At 39.6% G+C, this 15,002-nt stretch overlaps 2 protein-coding genes across 2 annotated transcripts; one reads left to right on the forward strand and one right to left on the reverse strand.

The window, feature by feature from the left end:
* The first annotated feature begins 7,369 nt into the window (after window positions 1-7,369).
* rdh12l (retinol dehydrogenase 12, like) lies at window positions 7,370-11,391 on the forward strand. Its single transcript, XM_067486911.1, has 7 exons — window positions 7,370-7,556; window positions 7,802-7,917; window positions 9,414-9,569; window positions 9,653-9,757; window positions 10,079-10,288; window positions 10,487-10,679; window positions 11,254-11,391. The coding sequence occupies exons 1-7, from the start codon at window positions 7,543-7,545 to the stop codon at window positions 11,354-11,356; spliced, it is 897 nt and encodes a 298-aa protein (XP_067343012.1). The 5' UTR covers window positions 7,370-7,542; the 3' UTR covers window positions 11,357-11,391.
* Window positions 11,392-12,116: 725 nt separating this feature from the next.
* LOC137105063 (serine/threonine-protein kinase pim-2-like) lies at window positions 12,117-14,059 on the reverse strand. Its single transcript, XM_067487014.1, has 6 exons — window positions 13,780-14,059; window positions 13,535-13,629; window positions 13,394-13,441; window positions 13,049-13,267; window positions 12,627-12,804; window positions 12,117-12,519 (listed from the first exon to the last, which is right to left on the reverse strand). Exons 1-6 carry the CDS (start codon window positions 14,057-14,059, stop codon window positions 12,317-12,319), a joined length of 1,023 nt encoding a protein of 340 aa, XP_067343115.1. The 3' UTR covers window positions 12,117-12,316.
* Window positions 14,060-15,002: the final 943 nt, after the last annotated feature.

Genomic DNA, 15,002 nt, shown 5'->3' on the forward strand with positions numbered 1-15,002 from the left:
CATTTAAGGTAAAAAAAAAAAAAAAAACAGACTTTACTGGCAGTTAGTATAAAATGTTGCTGTTTGCAAATGGATTTAAGAAAAAAAAAACGCAACCATCTAATTAGCTGCTAAAGTGCTGAGATTTCTGGTTGCTTGGGTTCCCTGTTAAGAAGTTCAAGTATGTCAGCATTTTGGCATTTCAAATGCTGGCAAATGATGCCAGCTTGCAGTGTGAGCAGCTCAGAGACACAGGGCGAAAACAAGGAGTTTTGTTAGGGGGCCAGAATGAACAAAAGCGAAAAGATTTGGCTTCATCACTTACTTACTTATCACTAAGGGTCATCAGAGACCTGTCTGGAAAGTGACGTTCTCCTTCATTTACCAACCGAATGTGGATCCTCTTAAAAACCTCCTGACAAGTGCCATGATCTATTCAGTGGCAGCTCATTACATGTGCTATGAAATGATAGTCCATATCTTTTACTATGAAATATAACACCGTGCCTCATGCTGCTATAAATGTCACAAAGCAGGCATGAAAACAGGTCACCCTTTCCCCCCGAAGGACCACGCTAACAGCTCTGAACTACAGTATTGGCTCCTTAAGAAGGCTCTATAAATAGCACTGCGCGCCTGTTTCCTGCAGCTCATAGCGGGGAGCATAATGAGTGTCTGCTCACCTTCAAAGGGCGACATAACCTAAATTCACCACAGTGCCATCCTGCATCTGTCTGCAAATGTAGCTCTGATAGACAGAGCAGAGCAGGTTAATGGCTTCCCGGCACTCACTCGACACTGATGCTGTTTCTCAATTTTGTGTGCGTAAAGTGACGTAAAGGTTGTGGCTGTGGTTCTGCTCTTCTGCTGAACAGTTGAAACAGTGATGATCAAAAGGCGGACATGAAGGGAAGGAACGGAAAGGAGGGATATCTGCAGAAAACCAATTAATGCCTCTGGTGCTCCTTTTGGTCTGGTATTTTTCAGGAAAGCAAGGCAAGACTGACAAGACATGACACGAGCTTCTTTAAGTATACAATATTTTACCAGTGTTTTATTGTTTTCGCAAGACATTTTCTGTATTCATTAGTTCGAAGTGCATGAATGTGGCTGATGTCTCAGGTTTTATCACCATTTAAATCAAAATCTGACTAGAGAGGTCGGGTTGTTTTCTTTTGTTGCTGTCCTACAGCCAACCAGTCAAATACTACATGCACACTGTCACTGGAGAAGCGGATCAGTGTCGTTTCAGTGGAGAACCCTTTATAAATAATACCACTTTGATTGTGGAACATTTATTCGTGAATATTTAATGCAACAGAGCAATGCTTTCTGGCACAGATTTTCACTGGGCTTTTAATTTGTAAGATTTACATGTGTGACCAGACTTAATAGCCCTGTGCTATAATGTCACTGGTTAGTTTGCCCCTGATTAAAGGATGAATTCTACTGTGTAGAGCTGATCTTACTCGAATCTGACGCTCCAGCAAATACTTCACTCCGGAGATCGTTGTATAGAGAACGTCCAACATTTATTGCACTAGATTCTCAACTTAGCCGATGACGGATCAATTGTACACACAAGTTTAGGTACAGTAACAGCACAAGCACGTTCGCAAACAGCTCCATCAAACAAGTTTCTCAAAGTATGGCTGAACTCACAGGACTCACAGAACTCGCGGAACTCGGTAAGAAACCGTGGGTCTCCACAGCTACACACTGAACCGTTTTCTTCTAGCTGGTTGTGGTCCACACCACCGTGTAGTCAGTTCCTCTGCTCCAGCTACGGCGTCACGTCAGCACCCTTCAGTAGCTGAGCTGAACACTGCATGCTCTTGGAACAAAATCATTGCTATCCGTTGTTACCTTGACAACTGGGCAACAAACGTAAAAAGTAAACAAGAAAGGCAACCATTAAGGGCAAACTATCAAAGCTATGTGATGTCACTAATGACATCATCAGTATGCAGAAACACAACACACAATACAGTACAGTTCACAATAGACAATACATACTACATAGAACTAAAAGTTAAATGAAGGAAACCCCTGGTTGGCTTATACACCCTGTTTAAAACAACCAAACTAACACAAAACAATTGGAAACGGTTCCACTCTGTCTCACCCAATCACAGCTGGGATAGGCTCCAGCAGTGGCACAAACCTGAGCAGAATTAGTGGTTAGCATCATAGATGGATGGATGAATAGAAACACCCGTGCTTGGTGGGCACTCTGCTTTTCTGAGTGGGCGCCTCTGCGTCCTTGGGGGCCTCCAAAAGGTGCCGGGGGGACCTTAGCAAATTAGAGTGAATGTGCTAAAAATAAAGAAAGATGGAAAAATGTCAGTGGATTAATTATTATGTGTGTTGTTCTAAAGTATAGTCAATAAGATATAACATATAAAAATCCTGCTTGCATGTGCATCTTTCTGGAGGTTTGTCAAAGGGTTTTTACAGTATCTGATAAAAGCGAGACCCTGGCCAGAACATATTGCTGTTTGTGGAGCCTTGGCAATCAAACGTTTAGAAAACCCTGACCTGACAAATACCAATACCAATAGTCCCTTACTTCAGGAACGGTGTGATGAGTTAGCTAATCTATTCAAAGTAACTTTGTTACAGTGCTTAGAATGAGATGTTATTGCATTTTATGACTTAGCGTATGTTCATCAGTGTAGATGTTAATGTATATTATTGGATTTAGACATATATTAATAAGGAATCCCAGCTGTCATGGGGTGAGAGGTCGCCTGTCTATCTCAGGGCCACCCCAGAGAGACATACACAGACAGACAAAGGCATGTCTTTGGACTTCGAGAGGAAACCGCAGTACACGGAGGAAGCCCACATGAGCACAGGGGGAACACGCAAACTCCACACAGCAAGGCCACAGCGAGCTGGGGATGCAAACCTGTGACCTTCTAGCTTTGAGGGGGCACTGCTATATGAAATATGCAATCTGTAATCCTCTCTTACTGTGAGACATTTAGATTCAGCTGCATCATGTACGGTAGGTCAAAACAATAGCGAAGAACCAAAACCAGATTTGAGTCCATACCAGGGAACTGTTGTGCAGTTCAGTATATACATACAGGATACACTCTCTATTCCTCAAACGCTAACGCTGTAGTAGCAGCAGAACAACCATTTTACCCCTGAGAAAATAAAGGCTTGAGCTGGATTATGAAGACAACGTGATATCAGTGGTATTTGATAATAGTCCTTTTGACAAGGGAACAGCTGTGGCAGCTTTAAATGGTACATTTAGTTTCAGTCGACATGCGGTGTGAGATAAAGAGGTCTGTTGCTTAAAAGAAATACTAATTATGATGGTATTGATTGTTGCAGCAGTTGAAAAAGCTATTACTGTATGTCGTAGATTGGATCAGTGGAAAAGGCCAGTCTGGGCAAATGAATGGCACCGTTTATGTGTCATGTAACTGCCCAGAGAGGTAAGAGGGTGAGAAACCAGATACTGAGGCATGGCGGGGGAGTGCTAGACAAAACAGAATGTGAGTTGTGGAAAAGCTTGTGAAGTTTTCTCTGTGCCATAAAGCTGATTATATGAGATGAGAACCCTCGGAGATTCTCATCATGTCACACAGCTTCAGCTAATTTGAGGTTTTTGAAGATCAGAGCTCGGTGTGTGTGTGTGTGTGTGTGTGTGTGTCAGGGCAGGAAGTTAGGGATGTGACCTTGGCCAAATATGTTATAAAGTAAACAATGAGGCTGCTTGGTCAACCAGCTTTGATACCCACCTGCTTTAGAGGGCAGGAAAACCTTTTCAAAATCACAGTATTTACATTGCCTGTTGTGGGATTCCCACCCATACAGCATGAGTTTCCTCCTTGAAAGAAGCCTTTCTCAAAGTATCACAACATGGAATTAGTAAAATATTTAATACTTTATATAGTATCATAAGTCTGAGTTGAAGCTGAGTTAATATGAGCAGGGCACAGAGATAATCGTGGTATATGCACAACATGTGGAAATTGGAAATTCTACATGCACACCCATTATTTAGTGTAAGATATCGTGTGTCTAGCAGCTAAACTTTTCAAAGACAACACATTTGCACATTTATGAAATATCGGAGATGACCAGATCTCAGTATTTAAACAAAAATGTAATCGTTTGGCCATTAGAAGAAATAAAACTTATCCTCTTGCACCTCTTCATGGCGAAAGGCCGTCCACCAATCCCACAGCTGTTGGTTTGATAACTTCCTCCTCCGCACACATATTGAAGTGTCCTTGAGCAAGACATTAAACTCTAACGTAGTAGCTCCTGGTAATAGACGGTCAGCTGCATAGCAGTGATTGCAATTGCAAATGGGTGAATGAGAAGCAGTGTATAGTGCCCTTTATCGTGACCCTTAGTGATAAGTAAGTAAGTAAGTGATAAACCCATACACACAAATGAGCAAAAAGACATGAAAAATGACCCAAAAGAAACAAAACACAATCACGAGACATAGCAGATTCAGTCTGTAATTGATTTGTGCCTTTTGTCTCGGTTTCATTCTAGGGGTCCTTAAGGGAAGGGGCCATTTATCTATGTGTGCCCAGGGGCCCTTTTCTCATGATGTGCTCATAAGTAAAAATCTATACGGCAAACAGAGACTGCAGGTTTGAAGCAGGAGGAGAAGGTTGGGCTGTACATTGGTGATTGATTTATTGTTTGTTTGTGATGTCTCTTAAAAATGAAGACTTTATTTGACCACTACTTGATGTCATTGTTGCTCAGTGGTCTCCTTCTGCTCTCGCTTGTTTATTTCGTTTTTTTTGCTTCTCTGTGTGAAAACAAATGAAAACCTCTCAGCCTACCAAAGCAAAGTTAATAGTATTAATATAGCTACTGGATTGTTCTCGTCGTTTATTCAGCGCATCCTCTTGCCTCTCCATTGTCTCCGGCCTCTCGGAAGCTGCTAATGGGGTGCCAATAACAACTTCGGTTAAACTGTTAGGTCTATCTTTTTTATTTTTAGCCTCTAATGGCAAAACAGAAGTCCATCAACAAAGGCAAGCAAAGGAAATGAACACGTCATAAAAATAAGAAGCAAATAAGCTGATAAATAGATACTGTGGTGCCATTATAAATTCTAGGTAAAAAAGTACTGAGTTCATAAGCTTCATTGTACTGTCTGATATTCTTAGTGGGTATTATCATTCGTTTACGCGTTGAACCATGAGGCACCTGACACGTGGCGATTTACTGTGAGTTATTGTTGTTATTACATTATGGAACAAATTAATCAACAGCCACTTACAGCTACTTCCTGTCCCACTTGCCACCACTTAATAAACACTGCTTAAACTAAACACAGATGGTGAGGCTGAAGAGGGGAGGTAAAGGGACAGGGGGATACAATCAGGATAAGTGCACACAAATTAGTTTTTAACTCCTCCTGGCTGTTTTCTAATCAGAGTGCATCCAGTTTACATGTACACACACCTCTGTCGGCCTGTGCTCATGGGAAAAACGCACAAACAGGCGCACACCCCTCTACTGGGAAAAAGGAAGGAAATGTTTGTATGCACGATCACCTGATGACCAGCACAGTGTTTCCTGGCTCCACTGACTGTCTGCCCACAGTGTAATCCCAGCGCACCGGCTCTGCAATGTTTGAATGAACTATGTATTGTAGTGGGGTGAATTTTGTAGAGGCACAGTGAATAATTAGGTCGCGTCTGTTCCCTTCTAATTATTTACTAGCAGAGTGTGATCTCAGCCAAGGACAAGATTTACCCAGATTCCAACCTGTTAATCTTGGTATAGACTAAACACATTGACACTAGGCTGGTGCCAAAGTCAAGCAGACTCCTTCAGTTTGTTCCTGGTGATAGATGGTCGTTTTCTGCCACCTGCTGGGCAAAGCAACACAGTACAAAACACAGGTACGACTCAAGAAAAAGGGGGTTTCGCATTTTCGTTAGAGTTAGTCAATAACAAAGAATAATAGGTTACAATAATAAGTATTACAATAATAATTTATTATAAGTGGACGCACTGTATTGGTGCACACTGTCAAAAACAATACGCTATAGGCTTTTTTTATGGAGAGCAAAGTTAAAAGGTATTTTTTTCTGTCCATGAACCCTGAATGTTCTATTCTATCTATCTATAAAACTATGATAATGATAATACATGCATATTGATTTGGCACAGTTTTTACGCCGATGCCCTTCCTGACACAACCCTCCCCAAATTCTACTGGGCTTGGACCAGCACTGCACAGCTGGGGATGGGGCTGTTTGGGGTTCAGTGTCTTGCCCAGAGACACTTTGACATATAGCTGCAACTGGGGATTGAACCACTGACTCTGTGGTCCGTGGACAACTGCCTTACCAACTGAGCTACAGTCAGCAATTTTAAATAAGTTAAATACATAAAAATACTGTTATCTTATCCAGTATTTTGGACTGCAATCTAAAAAAATCTAAAAAAAATGTTTTGTTCTTTTTTTAAGAAAGATGTGAAAACAAATTGTACAGCAACTAACCTGCACAGTTCACTTTAATTTATCAACGTGTTCTGGTCTGTTTGTTATGGGCTGTACTGTAGGTAAATTATGATGGGGAAAATGTAAATGTTAAACCAATCTGACTTAGATTCCTTTTAGACACCACGCATTGGCGATCTTCTGGTCTTGACTTTATTATTTTACCTGACAGAGGCAATATTATAACCAATTTTAACTTAATTAGCAATTAGGACTAAGAGGGACACTAGTCCCAAACTTTCTGTTGGAATAAAGAAGCATTTCAAAGGTATGTAACTGTTTGTGTGAGAAAGATTTCTCACTGTGTTTTGGAGTTAACAAACCTAACAGTCAGTTCATTGATTACATTTCTATTCATATATAAAATCTGTATTAATCCCTCTGTGCAACACACAATGAAAACAATCCTTAGCTACTGTCCTTTAACTCAACGATCCTGCATAAGTTCACACTGAATTATGATAAATAATAATCAGATGAGAGTATGTAGCAGGCAACATTGCTGTTTCTGACAACATAAACACACAATGTGTTTCACTAGGCTGCTGATGCTATTACGCCTAAGTACTGTGTACAGCTGCCTACTTCCACAACTGCTACTGCATCTGCGGCTGCTACTATTTCAAAACAAGTAATACGTGAGATAAAACGCTGGCAGTTCCCCTTCTGGGTTACTTTAAATTGACATTTGGCAGCAGGGAACCTATTCCCCGCCCGCCCGGCATATCCCACACGCACAATCAAACACACGCAGCAAAACAAAAAAGAAAAAAAAAGAAGAAGAAGAAGAAGAATAAGGCTGGACCCAAACTCGGCTCTCAGCCAATCAACGTAGCAAAAGAGACGCAGGCGATTGGTTGAAATCCCCGCCAATCAAAAACAAAGCACTAGATTACATTTAACCTTAGTTCCGCATCGCCAATTTGCTACCTACTGACGCTCTTTCCGAAGTTTGTGATTTTTTTTTTTGCTTGCCTAAATCACAAACTTAAGTTTTTTTGTTTTGTTTTTTTAATTTCTATGTGTCATTTCGCCTGAGCCGACCGTTGTCATAAAGAAGGATGCAAACGATAAGGTGAGAACACAAGCTAAACAAACCGCAGTGTAAGTTTTTGATCAAATAGATAATACAGCTTTACAAAGTTTGTCAAGTGTCAACCACATTAACAAGTTAATTCAGACAAAATTATTGGAACACGTTTTCCTCGACGTAGGCTACGCAAGGACAAGCTATCATATGTTTTTGTATTTAGTCTGTTTTGTCATATCAGGCCCATATTTCTGGTTGAGACAGATTACAGTGATTTCCCAATTCCCCAGAAATTTCTTCCGGGCTGCCTGGTCTTCTGCTGAAAAGCTTGATGGCCAAACTGTGATCATCACCGGTGCCAACACCGGTATTGGCAAAGAGACGGCGCTCGACCTGGCAAAAAGAGGTTGGTCCGAGTTTGAGTTAAAGTTTTAAAGAGCACACAGAAGGAAGCACCAAGAACATGTTATTTCTTTTTTTTTTTCTTTTTTTTTTTTTTTTGCATTGTCATGGTTAACTTGCATCATGTGTGTCACCGCGGGCCTCCTACATTTCTAAGGAAAAACAATGACTTTTAGATCCATAAATGGAGAGAAACACAGGATGATGACTCAAAGGTGTCATTTTAGGATGTGGAAGGCATAAAGAGTTTAATAAAATATTACCAGATGCTCCACGTTTAAAAAAGCATCGTTTACATTATCAAAACATCCTTTTACACATTTTGTCTTATGATGTGTTTAAACATATTTTATATAACAGTATACATTTTCAGTGACACATAAATGTAGAACTTTCCACCCCTGTATTTAACAAAAAAATAAATAAATCTTAAACCTATTAGTCATAATTTAAGTAGCGGCTTGAAAATACTTGAAATACCCTAATACCCATTTTTTTCCCTACAGTTCTGTGAGCAAATGTATATACAATAATATTAGTCTTAGTCAGCAGTCACCTCCTGACCTCCTCCAGATGACATCATCTGAAGTGAAAAAACTATGAAGAGAGTGAATTGTTGAGGTTACACTTGAAGCTCCATAGAGAGTTAAGGGAAAATGTGTAAAAAAACAAATGTGACTGGAAATGCATTTCTATAGACTTTTTAATGTGTGAGTAGAGTTGTGTATCCACAGTGTCAGTATGGAGGGTTTAAAATGTCTAAAACAACTTGAACAAAGAAATGGAGTAAAATACATATAGTGATGGGCAGATTAAGTCTTTTGAAACATTTTTTTTTTATGTTTGTGGCTTAAAACTTCTTTTGTTTTGTTGTTTCACATGATATACAGGATTTTGCATCATAATTGAAGTTACCAAACACATGAACATTTTTTTTTTACTTTAAGGCTCTCTTTTAGCTTACTTTTTTAAAAAAAATATTTCCCTTAAGCATAATTATAAAATAATATTGATCACACATTGATTTGGTTGAAAACTGTAAACACCTTTAAAGACATAAATTCTCATAAGTCATGAAACAAATTTAATTTTTTAAAGTGCACATTGCCATCATGTTTTTTGCAATGTAGAAAACAACCATGTTTTTTGATTTAATTTCCAAAAAAACAAAACAAACTGAAGTAAATGCAAAGCCATTACTGCTACGTTTTCTCAGTATGCATTTTTATCTAATCTATTTTGGATAAGGCCACACGGGTCAAAGCATTTTTGTTTTACTTGAATATAAATTATTATATTGACTTCTTTTTCCACTGTCAATATTAAATCTTCTGAACCACGGAGTAAGCACATAGCAATGTATAGATTTCGTCACAAGAGGGAGCTCTTTACCCATCCGTCTGCATATTAATTCTGTGTTCACTCTCCATAAAGATAAATACAGTGTTTATACAGATATTGCTTATGCTGTTGTATTTTCCTATCTATTTTTCTGTTTAGGGGCAAAGGTCATCTTAGCTTGCAGGGATATTGAGAAAGCACAGGTCGCTACAAAAGAAGTCATCGAAAGCTCAGGAAATGAAAATGTAGTATGCATGAAACTCGACTTGGCAGATAGCAAGTCGATCAGAGAATTTGCTGAAGCCATCAACAAAGGTGAGGTCAGTACAGTAACTACACCTTAAAATAAGAAGGGATTTTATAACGGTGCATTTAAAGCCCAGTGTTGTGATCTACAGATGAGCCAAAACTCAACATCCTCATAAACAATGCTGGTGTCATGGTGTGTCCCTATGGGAAAACAGCGGATGGATTTGAGATGCAGATCGGTGTCAATCACTTGGGTAAATAAAACCTTGCTCTCTGCATGGTGGGAAAAGGATTCAATGATGTACTTAAAGTGGTGTGTTGTAATACCAATTTTATTTGATTTAGTTTTTTATAGCCAAATTCCTATTCTAAACGTGGACAACAACAAATACTTTGGAGACAAATTTGTGACTTATTACTTCTCATGTTCCAAGGTTTGCTGCTTCTATTAACACACTTGTAGCAGTCGCTGAGAGATGTTAGGAAATTTAAATCCATTTTGTCACCTGCTTAGCTGATTTTACTGGACCTGAATTTGAATTTTTACACATTCCCTTTTTTTTTTTTTTTTCCAGGGCACTTTCTGTTGACATATTTGTTGATTGACCTGATTAAAAAATCCACACCTGCCCGGATTGTTAACGTGTCTTCCATGGCTCACTCCTTTGGTTCCATCAACCTGGACGACCTCAACAGTGAACAAAGTTATGACAAGAATAAAGCTTATGCCCAGAGCAAGCTAGCGAACGTCCTCTTTACCCGTTCACTGGCTAAACGCCTTGAAGGTGTGTATTATATTCTCATCACTCCCATTTGATCAATTATTAGGGTTCCTGGGTTCCATGATGTAATTGTCAATGTCGAAAAAATATCTGATATTCTAAACTTTAGTTTCCTACTCACTTAAATGTTCAATCAGTTTGTTTCATTGTTTCACACATATTGTACTGTGATGTTAATCAGGTATTCACTTCGGGTTTTAGGCACAGGTGTGACAACGTACTCTCTTCACCCTGGAGTCATTAAGACAGATTTATGGCGTCATCTGAACGGCCCTCAACAGTTCCTCTGGAAGATGGCGAGTCCTTTCATCAAAAACTCTGCCCAGGGAGCTCAGACAACAATTTACTGTGCAGTGGAACCATCACTGGCGAACGAGAGCGGTGGATACTACAGGTACACTTTTGTTTTGATTTTTGGTTTTTGTTTTTCCTCCCGTCACCAAGATCCCATCCTGTTATAGATGCCCAGCTGAGACTGGGTACAAACATGTTATGAGTCTTTTACATGAAATGTATTTACGTGCCACAGGACAAAAACGCTAAGATTTCAAGTGTGACACTAATATAACCACACCTCCACTATAGATGCTATTCTAGTTATCTTAATCATGCAAGACCACACTGAATAAAAGACTACTTATTAAATGATGTTTACATAGCCCCAAATCACCTGTTCAGGTTTGCTGTGGGTTCTAAACCTTTAGAGCTCTGATAAGGGAAGAAGTCCCTTCCAATAGAGACAAACACAAAACAAAAGGAAAAAATGATCTTAACATAGAACTGCAGGATAATCATCTCTCCAAAGGACACAAATGAGTGGAAAAGCATTGCTGGGTAAATAGAAAGTGGGTTGTAATAGACGTAAACTGTGATTTAAATGGTAAATATTAGTTGTAATAAGTTAAATGTTTCAGCCAAAGGGTTCAAAGTACACAAAAACAATGTAAGTTGCTCATTTCTGCCAACAGTGATTGTGCTCCTGCCAACTGCTCAGCCGCAGGAAAAGACGATGAGATGGCACAGAAGTTGTGGGAGCTGAGCTGTCGTATGCTCTTCATAACTTGGGAATGAAGCAACTTGGATGAAATAAAATCAAATAAAATCAATCAGTTTGCAGTCTGGTGTTTGTCTTCACTATGTGAAACAATATATCGAGCACTAATTAACAGTATTTGTACTTTGGGTTTTACTACCTGCCTACACTGTTACGCCTGCATAACAGTGTTATGCATGTGGACATTCGCTGTCCCCTGCTGGAAAAAGAAACCGCAGTCAACTAAAGGATTTTTTTTTTCTTTATTGTTTTGATGTATTTGTTTATTAATTTACATATACATCTTGTAACAAAATTATTTTAAATGTGGCCTTATCCAAAATATATTAGATAAAAATGCATATTGACAAAATGTAGCAGTAAAATCAATACCAAAAAAAAGGAACAAAAACCTAGAAGATGGAATCAAACAGGCGGCAGACACAACGTTACAGAACTGCAGCCAGTGGTGCTGGCGATTGCTCTACTCTTGCTTGTACTGAGCTGCTGCTGCATCAAGCTCCAACCTTACTGTGGCCTGTGATTCTCTCTGTGGACGGTTATTATTACAGATAATACTGGCTTGTGTATGATTCAAATTTTAATTTACATTTTCACTAAAGTCAAACATGTTTATTACTGCTTTGAGCAGACTTTATTTAGAATGCAGCTTTTAATCAATAAAAAGTGACAGAGGTCAGTTCAATTCACTGAGCTTAAATGGACTCGTCAGTGTAGTAAACGTTTCCAGGTTTAGAAGAGTTTCTCAGCCAAGAAGCGAGGTGTTTGGGGGTGGGTTGTCCGGGTTTATGCAAGCCAACGGTGCAGCAGCAGTTTCTCCAGAGTTATGCGGTCCTTAGGGTTCACGGCCAAACACCTTTGCAAAAAATCTAGGCAGTCTGAACAGAGAAGGTAGAACAAAGAATACATTAGTCCGAAAGCTCCAGTTGTCAGGAACGTGAGGACAAACTCTGCAGACTTGTACCACCAAAATGGATCTAATGTATTGATATCAGCATTTTCTTACCTTGGGACAGTTCCTTGTTAAATTTTATTCTTTTACGGAGGACCAAAGTAGTTGTAAACTGTTTGTAACCGTCCGTAATTTCATATAGCAGTGCACCCAGCTGCCAGACAGTGGTGGGACCAGCCTTGTACGACCCATACATGTCAAACTCTGGAGGAGCATACTCGGTCGTTCCTACAGGACACAAGATGGGTGCAGACATACAGAAACAATGGATGAGAATAAAAGTCACTGCTCGAAAGATCAACATATGAATGAACAGTGGAAGACAAACATTGTACCAGCAAATACGTGTAATGGTCTCCTCGTCGAAATGCAGCCACATCCAAAGTCGATGACCCGCGCCCGAAGGCCATCTGACGTTGTTTGGATGAGAACGTTTTCTGGTTTTATGTCTCGATGGAAGACGCCCTTTGAATGTATTTGTATGGCTGCCTCCACCAGCTGCCTCATGATGGTCTGAAACGGATGACTTGGTTACAACTTATGAATCCCCCCCCCTTTAAATGCCTGATTACAGAGTTACACTAATAAGAAACAGAGTCAGATTTTTTTAGCTTTGATTGGAATCGAATGAAATGCACTGCAAGCAGCCTTAAACTCTGAAACTGACAAATCTCAGATGATGAGATATTCTGAAGTGCTATAGGGGCAGCTTGAAAATCACCTCACACAGAGAAACACGCTCCACCAGCTTAGGTACCTTAGCCATGTCCTCCTTTAGAGGACCGTCGTTGATGTCCAAGTAATTCAGCAGGTCCACAGAGGGCACTGGCCTCTCCATGATCACTAGTACTTCCTGTTCCAGATCGTACCAGTCTAGTATTGACACAACCCCTGTTCTGCCCACCGACTCTGGCCCAGCAACTTTGAGAAGAAGGAGAACCTCAATGGGGACCTGGCACATCACCCCATTTAGTACCTAATGGAAAAAATATAGCTTAAAGAAACAATATTTGAAAAGATGCAATGTTGTGTTTTTTTTGTACAAAGTAACCAGAAGAGGGGAAAAAAAAGAGTCTAAAGAGAGTCAAATCTAATCACTTACTGTTGGCTGACGCTCTACATCTGCCTGTCGGATGTGTTTGATGGCAACCTACAGCACAGATTAAAGGATACTTTGGTTATTACAGGAAAGGTGAGTGTGTGTAGGTGTGATGTAAATACATAACATATACATTGTACTTACTGGAAAATTATCAGTTTTTCTAAATCCAGCATAAACTGATCCAAAGCCTCCTTCTGCGAGCCTGTTGAGCTGCAGGTACTCGGCCTCAAAGTCAGCTAAATACAATTGTGATGAATATCTATTCAGCACATTGTACTTTGTAATTATTAATATAGTATATTACGTATAATATTTAGTGTGTTTAACTGATAAAAGCTTCGGTTTAAATCTTGTGCTTGTCACACTATGCATATATCACACTGTACCTTTGCTGGCAGCTCCTCTGAAACATGAGCACTGATTGTGCTGCTTGGAGCCTAAAGGACCAATGGAGCTTGGTAGGACATCACAGCCCCTCTCAGGTGTTGTCATCCCAGGAGTCTGGGTTGCTGGTATATGTTCAGTGCTGGCCTTCTTCAGTTCAGGTTCATTGGCAACCCTCTGCCTTTTCCTGGGCGAGTCCTGTGTAGTGGAGGCTTTCCTTTTCCTGGCAGTCACCCTATTATTTGTCTCTAGTAAGAGTTGACTGCTCTCTGCAAATGGCATAATCCCAGTGAACATCAGCTTGTGGCTTGTATTGAAACTACTAGTGTCACCACACAATGTGTTGACGTTAGATGGTACTGAGAAACTTTGTTTTATATCCATCATGATGTCTCCAATTTAAAAAAAAAAACAAAAAAACAAATCGGAGAGTAAAGTGAAATTTCTAGAAAGAAGCATGTGACACAAGGAACATTAGAAAAATAACTGCAATAAAACTTTGCATATTAAAAAAAAGGCTGAAATACAAATGCAGTGGCTGATCTTTCACTCAACTGAAGGCAAATATGATTTGTGCAGGTGCATGAAATGTTTCACACTCACCTGAGTCTTTTTTAAAGGCCAGAAAACACAGCGGGTTCAATATTTTAGTGGCCATGATGTTTCCAACTGGATAAAGTTTAAAAGGAAAAAAAAAAAAAGTTGGGTTTAGCAAAATGTTGAGAAGACCTCTTTTTGCTGCCCTCTGCCTTCACCCTCAGTTTGTGACTGATTAGATCTGATAAAGTATGTAAGTAAATAGCTGTTGTCTGGGCGACGGTCGATTCTGTGACATCACGGATACTATAGCAACAACCAATCTGAGATCAAAGCCAAAAGTGACGAACAAGGTTGTCAGTTAGACAGATTTTGGTTGTTGTTGTTTTTTTGTTTTTTTTACATTTTATTATTTCTTTAGAAAAAATTCTGGAAATAGCCTGGTACAAGCACATTCTGACCTGTGGTCAGTAGCTTCATTGAAGCTAACGGTTTAAGGGGTTTGCTCAAGAGGGCACCCGGTTTCACTTCTGTACCCACAGGTACATTTATCAGAAATGATCATGATCATATTGATCATAAACCGTAATTTACATTAAAATGACATTAGTATTATGCAAATGATAAACCTTGTGCAATAGTTTTTACAAGCAATCTATTACCGTGATCCTGTTACTTCAAGAGTCCA

Source organism: Channa argus, chromosome 19 (genome assembly GCF_033026475.1).
Source record: "Channa argus isolate prfri chromosome 19, Channa argus male v1.0, whole genome shotgun sequence".
Lineage (NCBI taxonomy): Eukaryota > Metazoa > Chordata > Actinopteri > Anabantiformes > Channidae > Channa > Channa argus.